Here is a 14,889-nt window from a genome sequence, read left to right as displayed (position 1 = left end):
AAAAAAAAATATGTGTGACCCCCCCCCCCCCCCGCCTCCAAAAAAAATTTGGTGGATTGGAAGGATCAAAATTATACTACACTGACTTTGGATGGGAAAACCATCCAAAGCAAGTTCCCAAAAACTAGCAAATGCTGATTTTTTCAGCCCCTCATAAACGATACTCAAAAAAAAAAAAAAAAACTCCCAAGCTTGCCCTTAGATACTCATGCTAACCCCTTGATAAGAAAAATAAACCCAACCAGCACACAAGAAGTGTGATAGAAGTCTAAATTTATGGACACCTATTTATTTAGTTTGAATTAAACTCTTTTGCCATGAAGAAGAGTTTAACAACTTGGTTGACATATCCTCACAGTGCATGAGACCCGCGTGGGACTGCATGAATTAAAAATGTCAAAAAAATGCTCCTCTCCTCTCCCATGTGAATGTGCTGTCAGGGAGGTGTGGCAGCACAGCATGACTCAATTAGTTTTGTCTCGTGTCTTGCAGTTAAACTTTTAGGTTAGTTGGTCTTACTTGAAACAGCAAAAGAGGGCAGCCGATGGTCCCTCCAGAACCAGGTACATCATGCAGAAACTCTTCAAGGAATGGACATGGCGGCAATATGTTATCCCCAAGCTGCTCAACCTTGATATTTGCATCTGCTTCTACGAACAACACGCCTTTGCCATTGCAATTAACCATGAGTTTTCTATTGTCTCCTTCCATAATCCTACCAGCAAAAGGATAGAAATAAACCAGTGTTTTGGCAAGTCCTTCTCGAATGACTCCAACTGGATCTTTCCCTTCCATTGAAGGATTATTTTTATAGAAAATCAACCCTGGAACTTGAAACCGGTGACCCTCTTGGTCGTCTATATCGGAAAGTTTTTTTATTTCACGTGGTGTAGGATCTGATGGAGCCACCAGTTCAGGCTCACGCCGGTGCACAGTAAAAGCAAAGGTGGAAGAAAGTGACATGGCTAAGGTTTTAAGGCTAATGTTTTTGACAGACTTGAAGAAGAAGAAAGAGTTTTGGTGGTTTGATATTTCGTGGCCTGAGAGTATCAATTTATACGGTTAAAATGCACCATCTTGGGATTGGGGGGTTGAGAGGCATGGGCGTGGGATTAGCGAGTGGTGAGACATTGTTTGGTCGATATGTCCAGACGTGCTTTTCAAAGCGTACATCTTTACATGACATGTTATCTTACAATTATATCATTTTATAAAAGTAAGTCTTCTGATATTTTATAAAAGTAAGTCTTCTAATATTTTACATTAAAGACATTTACATAACACTCATCTTATTATTTTCAGTTCTAAAGCTCAGTGTAACAATTAAGTAAAATTCACCTGCCTTCCCTGATAAAATAAAATAAAATAAAAAAATGAATATTGTTATACAGCTACTCACAAGATTTCAATAATTTTCATTTGCGGTGGTCATACAATGAAAATGATTGAGTAGGAAATAAGACGTGTGTGAAGCAGAATTTCTTAGTACCAACAGCGACATTGCTTGATATTCGGGGCAGACGTCAAAAGGGAAATAAATTAATTTTACCAAATCCTGACGTGGGCTAAATGACTCTAGCCACAGGATATTGATGATTTGTTTAGTCCCATTATTTTCACAATTCTGCTCCTCGTCTAGAGTGGGTGAGAGGATTGGGGACAAGGGCGCCATGTGGCGCCCCTTGTTGGAGGGGCACTTGTGGCGCCCCTGTTTTCCCCGTCCCTTACCCTGGGGGCTGTTTTCTTAGTTTCAAAAGGAAAATGCTATGAGTTGTACATAATTGTGTACGCATAGCATTACGCTTTTTAAAATACATATTTTTCTCTTATTTTTAATTATATTTTTCAATAAGATAATATTACATTTAAAATTTTACCATATATTCTACTTCAAACAAGCTCTAAAGCCATGTTTGATAGCACTATATTTTTCATGAAAAATGAAATTCAAATTCCAACTTCCACTTTTTGTCCGTTTGATAGCATATTTTTTCCATGGAAGCTGAAATTTTTCTTGGTTTTCTAAGTTACTGTTTCGTTTTTTTTTTTTTAATGGAAACAAATTATATCCCTAATTGTAAAAAAATATTTTCTTTTAATTGACAATTTTCATGTAAAATAAAACCAAACGAGCACCAAAAGATAGATGATTTTCTTTGCTTTTTTTTTGGCAATGTAAATAAATTTTATCATCAATACTAGTAAATTCTATCACTTTAATTGACAATTTTCATGTAAAATAAAGTCAAACGAACACTAAAAAATATTTTTATTTCAACATTTTCCACGTGAAAAATTATACTAATCAAATACAATAGTTAACAATTCACAGTAAAATAATTTCTAAGTAATTCAATTCCTTAAAATTTATTTTCTTTTAACCTAAATTTCTATTTGTAATCAAATGGACCCTAAGTTTCAAAGAAAATTTTAGGTTGATAAAGTTACATATTTCATATTAAGGCCCCTTTTTGACAACTAATTTTGGAAAGAATGGATTTTTGAATAGTAATTTTTTTTGAGAATGTATAGTTAAAAAAAAAAGTTTTGAATTTATTTGAAGAATATTTTGTTACGAGAATGTATGGTTGAAAATGACTACGAAGAAAAAAAAAAAAGAATTTTCAAAGAATGATTGTCAAACGAGGACTAACTTTAAAGTGAGACAATTCGACAAGTTTTTAAAGCAGGAAAAACATGACGGAGTAAATCAGCTGTATATGTTTATTCAAAATTGATAGCATAACCTCTGTGTGTGTGTGAGAGAGACAGAGAGAGAGAGAGAGATCTGATCACAATCTATGACTTATGCAGTTACAGAGAGAGACAGAGAGAGAGAGAGATCTGATCACAATCTATGACTTATGCAGTTAAATGTGACCTGGGCATATTAAAATATCCAAGATAACATGTGTCATGTGTAGTATAATTTGTGACCTAATGACAAAAATATGCGATCAATGTATTATAATCCATGACATGTGCAAATAAACTATGCAATTGTGCCAGAAACATATTACATTTATCAAGTGCAAATGAAACATAATACCAAAACAATTTAACATTTCAAACATGTACTCAAGCAAGTTTTCAACATCTCAGAGCCCTTTTGGCCCATTTATTATAATAAGAGGAATAGTAATTTTTTGAAAAATGTACGGTTAAAAAGGAAGAAATTTTTTTGGATTTACATGTTATATTATTTATTGAAGAATGTGTGGTTGATGAAAAGAGAGAGAAAAATGAATTATAATTTAATGGTGAATAATGGGGGCTAAACAGGGGCTCAATGTATAACCACAGTTTCATATTTATTACAATTAGTTCCTTCGTGCACAATATTAAAAAGGACAAACATCAATGAGACCGGTATTCATAAACTTTACAAATCCCTTCATCATCTTGATTTTCAAAGTATAGGCTTCCCCCACTTTGTAAGCTTTTTAATCTCTCGATGTTTATAGAGCAGTGTGGCTATATCAAGCCTAATCCTGCCAGCATCAAATTTCTTTAGTATGGACTCTCTATCAATATGGAGCACGTATCCAGAGTATTTAATCACGAATATGCCGTAATCGTGGTTGAAGAACAACATAAAACAGTTTATTATGAATGAAACTTATTTAACTGGTGTGTACTTTGAAATATTGGTCACAAACTTACCCATTCTTCTGTTGCGGAAGGCTACAATCAATCATCGCCTTCAAGTCCATGCAATCAGATTCAACAATTTCATGGCATTCAGAAAGTGTGCAAAGTATGTTTCCATAAGTATATATCATTGGGCTTTCACTTAGATATGTTTTGAGGTTCGTGGGAACATCCTTTATCACGCTAATGGTAATTTTTTCAGGAAACCAACTATCTTGTGGTATGATGAAGTTCCACACCTCCATCACATGTTTAGATGAAAACAACAAATTTGGAATAATTCAATAAACGACATCACAAATATAGATAATGATAGACAAGACTATAAATCAAGTCACACATAATGGTTTTCAATAAGGTCGCATATTGAAAATGTAAATTAAATCAGATCATAGACATATAGAATCTCAAACAATCAGGTAAGTCAGGTCACAAATGCATGTCATGTTATACAATCAAGTCACATATTGAAAAAGAAAACTAAATCATGTCACAGATACATATAATGGCATATAATCATGTAAACAATGCCACAGAGAATGGTATGCATTCAGTTCATATCCTTTAAAACCATGGTCACAAATGGATTGACAACTCACATACTTCCTATTTTAGGTCACAAACCATTCATTAATAGAAAACATATATCAATTTCTATAAAACAACAATTTCAAATGGAAACCCTTGCCCATTTTTTTCACGACTAAAATTGAACTGAATAAGGGACAAAAATGTCCAATACATTTACAATACTTGTTACCCATCAATTTTGGATTACGTACATATAACTCAAGTGAACAAAAAAAATGAAAAAAAAAAATATCGAAAATAGTTAGCGGATAGTTTTTTGTTTGATCCAGATGATTTTTGTCTTTTAATGGAGTTTCTTAGGGGCTTTCCTTTAGTTTTCTTTTACTTCTTCTTTCTGGTATCTTCTCTATCTTCATTCATTTATTTTCACCCTCCAATCTAGTCATTATACTTCGGTTTCGGATTCTACGACTTTTACAAAGTAAATAAAAGTGAACAAATAAACTTCATCTCTAATTTATGAAGTGTAATTTTTAAATACATGTTGCTGTGTAAATTCCACTAAAATTATTCACCGTTGAAAAAAGATTAAAAAAATTCGAAGTATATATTTCAAATTTTGCTGCCTTAATTTGTGAGTATGGCCTTAGGCAACTGCCTAGATGGCTTCAAATTGTAGCCAGCTGGAATAAGTTAAAAACAGAGGATAATTTGCAAATTCACCATTTTTTTTCCTTGATTCTTTGTGGTTTGTATAAATCGATTGTGCTACATGTATATCATAACTTACACATTGGTGTATATATACATGATATGGTAATATATGATTATGTCATATTTTTTTCACTTGAACCAAGTGAAAAAAATAATAATAAAATAAAATAAAATAAAAAATCTCCACTTTTTTCTTGACACATCATCCATCTGTAAAATTTTCTATAACTCCTTATGTACAAGTAACATTATTTTTGTACCAACAGCAAAAAAATAAAATAAAAATGTGAGTGTTGTAAAATCTAAGTAATTATTTTTCCTTCAATACTTTGCAAACCTAAGCCTTTGACTTGCAAATTTCTCTGTTGTTCTATATTTTTCTTTCATATAAATATTTATCTGAGCAAGAATCTGATGGATAAATCAAGGAATTAGTCTCAGTTTACTACCAATCGACCTATGTAGCTTTGGCCGTTTGGCCTAACACTCTCAATTTACTCAATTTTACACTTCTAAAATAAATGATAATTGACGTGAGAATTTTAGTAAAAAAATTTAAAAGTAATGAATCGACGAACTTTAAAGTTTTCATTTTCTCTCTCTTCTTCTCAACTTTTATTTATTTTATTCTAGAATCCACAAAATGCACGTAAGTAATCCTTTTGAGTTATAAATTGAACCTATTACAGATGAGACTCTGGACTTGAATGTTAATTCAATAGACGTCAATGTCATATAATCTTTTTAATTTAGTTATCACCAAAATGAAAATCCATAAAATGTATTAGAGATGCTTTAATATATATGCCATGTATCAAACCAAATGCTAACATGATCACCACAACTTTTCGCAACAATGTTAGTTCACAAATAAGTTTAAAAAAATCTAATTATGTTAAGGTTAGCCAAACTCAATTTTTATGAAATGGTTTCAATTTTGTATTCCTTTTTGGACCAAAACATACAATTGGTCAAGAATAGTGTGGTTTCTATTTCCTCTCACTCGACAACCATGATTAAAAGAAAAAGAAGAAGAAGAAGAAGACGACGCCAAGGCAAATGGCAACAAGAAAAAGGCTTTCTTGAATTTGACAGTTCGAGGCATTTAAGTATCAATTATTTTACTAGAAAATTAAAAAGGAAAAGGAAATCCTTTTTTCCAGTTTTAAAAATAATTTTTAGAGAATTTCATACGAAAGCGCCAACTTTCTAGAAGCTTTCGTCCGGACAAAATGTTATATCAATGTGTGCCAAACGTGTTTGTCCAATAAGGAAAACCCTTGTAGTTAGGGTTGGGCAAATCTCCCGAACTGAACCGATCGAACCGAATCCCAACGGTTCTAGTCAAATTAAATACTCGAAAGGGAATCTGAATTGAGAATCGACAGATTTGGTTCGGTTCTCGGTTCTAAACCAAGAACTGAAGAACTGAATAAGAATCGAATATTTCTAATTTTTTTTATATTGAGTAAATTAATTTATTTTAATTTAATTTTTTTCTAAACAAATTAACAAATTAACGATTTCTAATAGCCAAGCAAGATCAAATCCACTAAATAACCCTATCAACACTAAAGTGCATAACGTTGTCTCGACTCTCGCACTCACTCTCGCAGTTTCACTAATATTCCAAAACATATATAATCATCGGCCGACACTATGACCTTCGATCGAAGCTGTGATCTCAGCCAACCGAAGCTTTAATCGTAGCGATCATTTGAACAAAGTAGTTTACTAGTATCTGACATTCCAAAACTATTGAATGTATCATTAGTTGTATTTATATAATGTTATTATAAATGTTAAAAAATTTAATTATAGTACAGAACCGAACGGAATCGAACGGAACCGAACCCGAACGGTTTCATAATTATATTTGGACCCGACGGTTCCATTTACTAGATACCCGAAAAGTTCGATTCGGTTCGATTTTCTTTAGAACCGAACCGAACCGACCCGCGCCCATCCCTACTTGTGGTACATAAGGGCTGGTACATAATGGTGTCCACACCCTCATATGAGGGGGGCCCACCTAAATATCATGTGAGGGTATGGATATCATTATGTACCAACTCTTATGTACCCATAAACCAACCCGTCCAATAATAAACGTTGAGTATAGCAAAGAACATTAATTGCGTTTAGAATAAGTTAATTGGAATTGTGGTGATGGTTGAATGAAAATGACTAGGAATCTATTTGTGTGGAACACATTTGACAGCACTTCCAATGTAGGTTTGAAGAATCGAAGAGGAAGAAAATGTTAACTGTCTGATTGATGTATATATTTTATGATAAATTTTGTTAAAAAGTGAATTTTTTTTATTTTTTATTTTTTATTTTTACAATGTGCGATTCAAAAGTATGGGAAAATTATGGATCCGCGTACAAAATTATTTTCTTAGAAGAATGAACGAGTCATAAAACTGAGTTTTGAAGAAAAACTGAGCTTTTAAGAATCTGTACAAAACATGAACTACATACAAAAGCGTAAGTAGGGCTGTAAATGAATCAGATCTGCCCTTATCCGATCCAATAAGAATAATTCATGGATCCGATCCGATAATCTAATAGACATTTAAATGTTAAATTCATATTTGATTTGTTATATTATCAAATATTCGATCCGATCCGATCATTAGATCTTAAATATCCTACACATTCCTTTGTTATTGGAAATAGGCTATTCTCAATATAAAATTTATTATAATATATATTAATTTTTTATTGAGATTTGATAGGTTTAAAATTCTTCATTTAGAAGTCATAACGTATAATATAAGTTTCAAAATGAAACAATTATGTGTAATAATTATGCAGTTATATATAAAATATAATATATTATTATAACAAATTGGATCGATTATTATCGGATTAGATTGACATATATCCATATTTGCTTCATTTAAGTTAACAGATTATCGAATTTGAATCTTGATAGAATTTTCGGATTGGGATTCTAAATTCATCTTCCATTAATTTTATCGGATTCAGATCAAATTCAATCCATTGACAGTCCGAGACGTAGGAAGGGCAAGCCAGCTGTTCCACCAAGGGCAATTTTAATTTTAATTAAAAACATATTTTGAAAAGTTTTTCTCACGTATCGACCACGAGAATTTTTTTTTTTTTCTTTTACTCCTACCCTGACTACATAGATAAATTTGCTCCTTATTTTAATGGCTTCAGTTTTAAAATTAGTTCGTCGGATATAATGTGAACGCAAATAAAAATCTTGAACATGAGTCTCATCAAGTCACTTCTATTCATTTGTGAAATTATGCATGTGTTATACTAAAAAAAATATTTGTGAATTATGCATGTGTTGTGCGACCCAGATATAATTATAACGTCCCTACAAGAGGGGTGTGAAATACAAACTTTAAATGAATATATCTATTGATTTTCTAGTTAGTAGTTTAAATTATTTGATGTATATTGCAATATATAATCATGCAAAGCACCATTCTTTACTATTGTATTGGTGAACAAATTAAAATTAAATGTATAGTTTATTCAATAAATAATCTGAAAATAATATCAGCCAATCGAATTTACAGACTCTCGTTATAATAATTTTGCTTTCTTATTGTCAAAAGTTTTGGAGCAATTGATCCAATAAATTTCGCTGCAAAGAACTTACAACCATATTGACCAAAGAACGGACGGATGGAACTATGCTATAACAATTGACTTGACATTGTGGGGATACTTGTTGACAACGCCACCACCATGTTTCACTCCCCAATTATTGGGGTCAATTCGGATCGGCATGGCCCAACTAAAATAGGCTCGGTAAAAATGACCCGCAAACCAGCTCGTTATTCAAATGGGCTGGTTCACGGGCCTGTTGATGCAAATGTCTGTTCGGGCCAATTATATAGATTTGGCCCAACGGTTAATATAAAAAGGAAAAAAATCATATCTCAACTATTAAGTATGTACCAAATCAATTTTCAAAGATTAAGTTTCAAAATGCAAAATTCAGGTTTTCATTTTGTTTTAGTTTTAAATAATAATATTATTAAATTAAATTAATCTATCCACACCCACCCAAACCACCCCACTTCACTCGTCGGCATCTATACACCGTCGACATCCCCCGACCTCCACCACATTGTGCGACTTCTTCTCAGCGACAAATTGATTGCAACCTCAACGATAATTGAGTATGTCGATGACTAAGGCTAAGCAGTGATGGTATAAAATTAAAAACCCATTTTTAAAATTGAAAAACAGCTCATGGTGAGATTTACGCAGTACTGACTAAAGCAAATAACTTGAATTTTCATCTTTGAAATTTGGTTAATTGAATTTGTGACCAGTCCCAATCAATTGAGGTCGGAGAAATCAATGGCATGTGACTAAATCTCTGGAGTTTGTGACATGTGACCTATGCAATTTGATATGTAACTTATGACCTGATTCAATGGCCTATAACCAAATCTCTTAGATATGTGAAATATGACATGAGCTAATAGCCTGTGATCAAATCTTTTGAATTCATGACCTATGATCTGATTCAATGGTTAGTGAACAAGTCTCTTGGATCTGTGACGAAATCTCTTGAATTTGTGACATTTGACCTATGCACTTATACATATGCCCTATTATCTGTGACTGTAACCTGATCCAATGGGAGGTGAACAAATCTCTAGGACATGTGACTTGTGACTTGATCCAATGGTTTGTGACCAAATCATTTGAATCTGTTACGTGTGATCCGTGCAATTTAACAGGTAACATAATTAAGAGATTTGGTCACCAAAACTCAATTGACAGTGACATACATGCCGCCACCATCACCACATTTGGACATTGATCCACCATCAACATTCCACCATAACCACCATTATACCACTCTACCACAATCCACTATCGCACTACCAGCATCACCACTAACAACCCAACAGCCAAGTAAATTACCAACGTCAAAACTCCGATAAAGCATCAAACCGGAGGCACAGCATAGCGTTTAGGGTTTAGGGTTACCACAATCCACTATCGCACTACCAGCATCACCACTAACAACCCAACAACCAAGTAAATTACCAACGTCAAAACTCCGATAAAGCATCAAACCGGAGGCACAGCATAGCGTTTAAGCGCAGGGTTGCTATAAGTGGCAACAGTGGCACGTCAGCAATGATAACGTAGCTCATGCCACCTAGGGATGTCAAGGAGTCGAGTCGACTCGCGAGCAGAAACTCAAGACTCGGGCTCGGCTCAGATAAAATGTGCGAGCTTTTTTTAGGGCCCGAGCCGAGCCGAGCAAAAGCTCGGCCAAAAAAATTAGTCTCGACTCGAGCTTTCGGCTCTAGCCTTTTCGAACCAAACCGAGCCAAGTAGGCTGGCTTTTTATGCTTCTTCTATTTTTTTTAATTTTTTTTATAATATAAATATGGCAGCCGTAGCTGGCTGCCTTTCAAGGCAGCTTCTTGGGGGTTAAATTTTTATTTTTTTAAATAAGGCCTACGGGCCGGCTTGAGCTTGGCCCGTTTTCCCATAATGGAGCTCGGCTCAAGCCTCGAGCCGGCTCGGGCATTTCTCGGGCCGAGCCACCGGTGGCCCGAGCCGACGAGCCGAAACGTCATCCCTAATGCCACCTTACAGCGACGAGTCCAAAGCTAGATTGCAGCTACCCAACACAAAATCTGAAGTCTGACAAATATGAGTATTGGTGGCATTTCTTCTGAATCAAGCTCATCTGAAACTAAGTTGGAATCTTGATTTTTGAATAGGTTAGCCTAGAGCTCATTAGAATCGCCGCTACACAACACTTAGATCGTTGCCGCAGCATTCATCGTGTGGCGTTCAGCCACTAAGCACCATGCACCCCTATGTCGACCTTGGTGGCCAGAACTCTAGTGATGAAGAGGAAACATCATAACTTAGGGTAATCGTGCAAAACCAGTAGGAAATGAGAGAATGCGCAAACAAAAGACAAAGATGAGAGAGACTATTTTTAATTTTGATTAATACCTGATTTATGTTAAAGTAAACTTACTACCTGATTATAGAATTGTCATCTTTAAATACCTACTATTGTGTAATATCCTCAAAAATTATTTTATATCTTTATTTAGCCTTAAATAAGGCTGTTTTGCGTTTTATTAAGGCTATCATAAAGCCTTAAAATAAGCTTTAAGTTTAAAAATAATATTGAATAAAGTTTTTATAGTTTTTTAAAGTCAAAATAAGGTTCAAACATGCCAGCTTCTATCTTTCTTAATGAATGCCAGCTTCTTGCAATTTTTTGTATGTTTCTAGTCATAGTCCTCAACGATACTTAAGCCAATAAACAGAGACAGAATGTAAGCGTAACGCTATGAACTAAATATATGCAACATAGTTTGACTTGAACTATGTGGTGAAGCACCTATTTATAATAGTACATAGTATTACCTAGAGGCATTAGGACTGGAGGGGTGTGACTCGACCCATGCGTCTAGCCTCCATGTTCAAATTAGTGTTCTTATCGCGGAAGGATTATGTATCAGTGTTGGATCACGATGAAGAAAATTAGAAGCATGAGTTAATTAAGACTAGGAGTTTGAGGGCCTACCTTACTTATGAGATCAGGAGACAAGGTGTGGGGACAAAACCAATGAATTCTCGAGAAAATGATAAGGTTGAGGACCGAGAGGTTAGATTGAACCTCCTTCAAAGACAGGACGTTCGACAATGTGGACCTCGGTAGTCGAGCATGATAAGATGCCGATGCTTTAACCTTAGTAAGTAGGATACCAGATTGATTTTGTGTGACATCCTTAGTGATCAAATACTATGGTAGATACATGATTGTTGGTCAATTAGGGCAGTCATTGACCGTTGACAATCAAAAATCGTAATAGCGATGTCATTTATTTATATTTAATTAAATAATATTAAAAAAATTTCATTTCATTTGAAAAAAAATCGTTCCATAATTTTTATGAAAATTAAACGTAAATCACATATTAGACTCTTCTCAAGATCCAATTTTCAATTTCCAACATCAATTTATAATTTATCACAAATCACAAATTCCCCCTAAATCACAATCCACAAAATATCACATATTCTCAAATTCACAAAATTCCCAATTTTCATTCCAGCATTGGCAAAAATTAAATGCAAGATCCAAAAAAATAAAAATAAAAATAAAAAAATCAGCATTGATAGCAGTATATTCAAAAATAAAAAAAGGAAAATACAACTATGCAAGATTAGATTCCCAAAATAAAAAACTTCAACATAAATCAATACACATTGAGTTGCCCAATTGATTGTTACGCACGCTTATACACAAATACACGAGAGGAAAAGACAAAAGAAGGAGATCACCACTTACCAGATCAAAAGGCGAGGCCGAGGAGTGGATCGATTGAAGTCAAAGTACCATACTTGATAGTCGATTCAATTGTCTCTTTCCACAAACTTTATCGGCAACAACCTATAGTAGGTAATAGGGAGGCAGGGAAGCGGGATGTCACGACTCGCTCGATCTTGGCACAGGAAGATCGAGAAATTTAAAATGTTGACAAGTTGGGGCTAACCGGAATATTCTAGACTCCCACAAGTGCATGAAGATTGCTAGAATATGGTGGGACATTCTAGAAAACTACAAGCCCCTCACTTGGTAGATTATTCTAGATCATCCTAGGTTAGTCCATAGATATTTTTAATGTAGATATTTGTATAGATAATTCTAGATGTGTAATCTAGACCGTCGGATAGAAAAGATCCTAGCCATCCATTTGAGGAGGCTACCACTATAAATAGCTTGGTAGGATTCATTTGAAGGATCAAGAGAGTGAAGTTGTAAAGAGCATTCCTTATTTCAATACAAAGCATTCTTTGTAAGCTCTTGTGTTCCTTCTTTGTCCCTTTCTTAAAGTGTTCTACTTAGTCCCTTTCTAAAACATCAACGCCAATCGGGAGGCTGACTTAGTGTAATAACCGCGGGGGCGGAAGTTGAAGACACTAAGGCCGCACGGTTCTTGAAGGAAATTAGCAAGTCCGTGACAACGTGCTTCACGTTTTCATTAACTTTTTCCATGACTCGTGTGAATGTGTCTATTCTTCGTCGCTCTTTCCTGTCTTTTATTTCAGATCCTTTAATTTACTGCTCCCTAGACACATAATTCCACAATTTTCTGGTAAATCCTAATATGAAGAAACTTCTTTTGTCCATATTCAGCAATATTAAAAGTTAGTTGTTCATAAATCCTTTTAACTCCGGTAACTTTGATTAAGATACGGGTACATCTAGAGAACTATTTATTACAATGCTCAAGGTTTAATTTGTAAAGAAGGTTGATTTTCCATTTCGGAAACTTTTACATTCACTCCGAATAACAAAAATTGGCTTTGATTTCTTACTCACGATACATTAATGCAGAATATCACTTTGATGTACTTAATTATCGTTGAAGTTGTTTGCAGCCAAATCTTGGACGAAAGAAGCGAACTTTGATTTTAAATTAATTGAAACCCTGTTTGACAACCATATTCACAAAACTCATTTTTTTTTAAAACTCATTTTCAACCTCACATTTTCACAATAAAATATTCTGTACGTACGCCCAATTTTTTTTCTACCTTTTAACCACACATTCTCCAAAAAATCACTATTCCAATACTCATCTTCCCCCTGAAAATAAATAAATAAATTATAACGGTCGTCAAACGGGGGTTCACATCACTTTGATCGTTAATCTAACTCCAAAACCTTCTTGAGGAAGCCTTACCTGTTAATGAATGTTGGGGAAGCTTAGATGAGTGATTATTACCCATATTTTCATCTTTCTTTTCCTTAGACATCTTATTGCACAATTTGATTACATCTTTGCCTCATTGAAAAATTTCAGGTTAAAAATTGCTTTATTTGCTCTAATAAAGGGCATCTAGCCAAAGACTGTCAAATGCACCAGCCAGAAAAGGATAGATTCTGTTTAAAATGTGGAAATTTCGGGCACAATATGTTATCATGTACTGATGAATATTGTTCTGAGGATCTCAAGGTATGTGGACTTTTTGAAAATTGTTATCTTGTTGGTCCTTATGTAATCAATCTTTCTAGAATTCAATTTACTGTAAACTAACCTTGTATGTGGAAACATCCTTCCATAATGATATTATTTATTTGTAAACCTTGTTTTTGTATTAGTTACTAGAAAATAAATCTGGCATTTCTCTTTTTTGCGTAGGCATAGATGTAAAGTTTTCTTCTGTTTTACAGTTGAACGAATCAATCTTATTGTCTTACCCTCTGGTGAAAAATTAAACAATAAAAGATTTCCTTCTTTCTTTTTGAAACTAGAAGCTTTTTCCTTCATGAAGCTGCAAGTGACTAAAAAATTTCATTTCGTATAAATTAATGAATTTTATGCCTTTGTTTGAGCTCCATTATTTGGTGTTAATAGATTTCGGAATAGTGATTTTTGAAAAATGTGTGGTTAAAAAGTAAGGAAACGTTTTGGGTTTACGTGCTGTTGTGTGAATGAAAATGAGGTTCGAGAAAAAAGAGTGTTTGGAAAAATGGGAATAAAACAAGGACTATATAAGCAAAATCCTTTTGTCTTTATAGGGCGTTCAGTGCTATGTTTGCAAAGAGTTTGGTCATCTCTGCTGTGTTGATGATAAAAGTGAAGGACCTAGACATGTGTCCTGTTTCAACTGTGGGCTGTCTGGCCACTCGGGTTTTGTAAGTGACAAGGCTTACAATATTTCTTTCCTAATAATATTTTGTGACCCAATCCTTAACTGTCCATGCCCATGTAGGAATGCGTAAATTTGAACGAGCAATCAAACTCTGTATGCTCCAAATGTGGAGAGGAAGGTCATTCACCCAAAGAGTGTGTTTCGCGCGGGTTAAGTCGCTAACAATTAAAAAGGATCAGACGATTGTGTAAGGGACGAAACCTCTTGAGACAAAGTCCCAAAAAGGGGTGTTCTTTTATTGGCGATGAACTTTACAATTGGGAATGAAAAACAACGTGCCTCCAAGGG

General features: G+C 34.2%; 1 protein-coding gene across 1 annotated transcript; it reads right to left on the bottom strand.

Annotated features, from left to right (window-relative positions):
* Nucleotides 1-36: 36 nt before the first annotated feature.
* Nucleotides 37-1,159, bottom strand: LOC111404276 (methanol O-anthraniloyltransferase-like). The gene has a single exon (XM_023033102.1). The coding sequence runs from the start codon at nucleotides 961-963 to the stop codon at nucleotides 493-495; it is 471 nt and encodes a 156-aa protein (XP_022888870.1). The 5' UTR covers nucleotides 964-1,159; the 3' UTR covers nucleotides 37-492.
* Between the last annotated feature and the right edge of the window lie 13,730 nt (nucleotides 1,160-14,889).

This window comes from Olea europaea, chromosome 11, assembly GCF_002742605.1.
Source record: "Olea europaea var. sylvestris chromosome 11, O_europaea_v1, whole genome shotgun sequence".
Lineage (NCBI taxonomy): Eukaryota > Viridiplantae > Streptophyta > Magnoliopsida > Lamiales > Oleaceae > Olea > Olea europaea.
This window is presented reverse-complemented; position numbering and strand designations above follow the sequence as displayed.

Bases quoted from the DNA above. Each gene is read 5' to 3' on its own strand.
- LOC111404276 (XM_023033102.1), bottom strand. From the start codon at position 963: ATGTCACTTTCTTCCACCTTTGCTTTTACTGTGCACCGGCGTGAGCCT.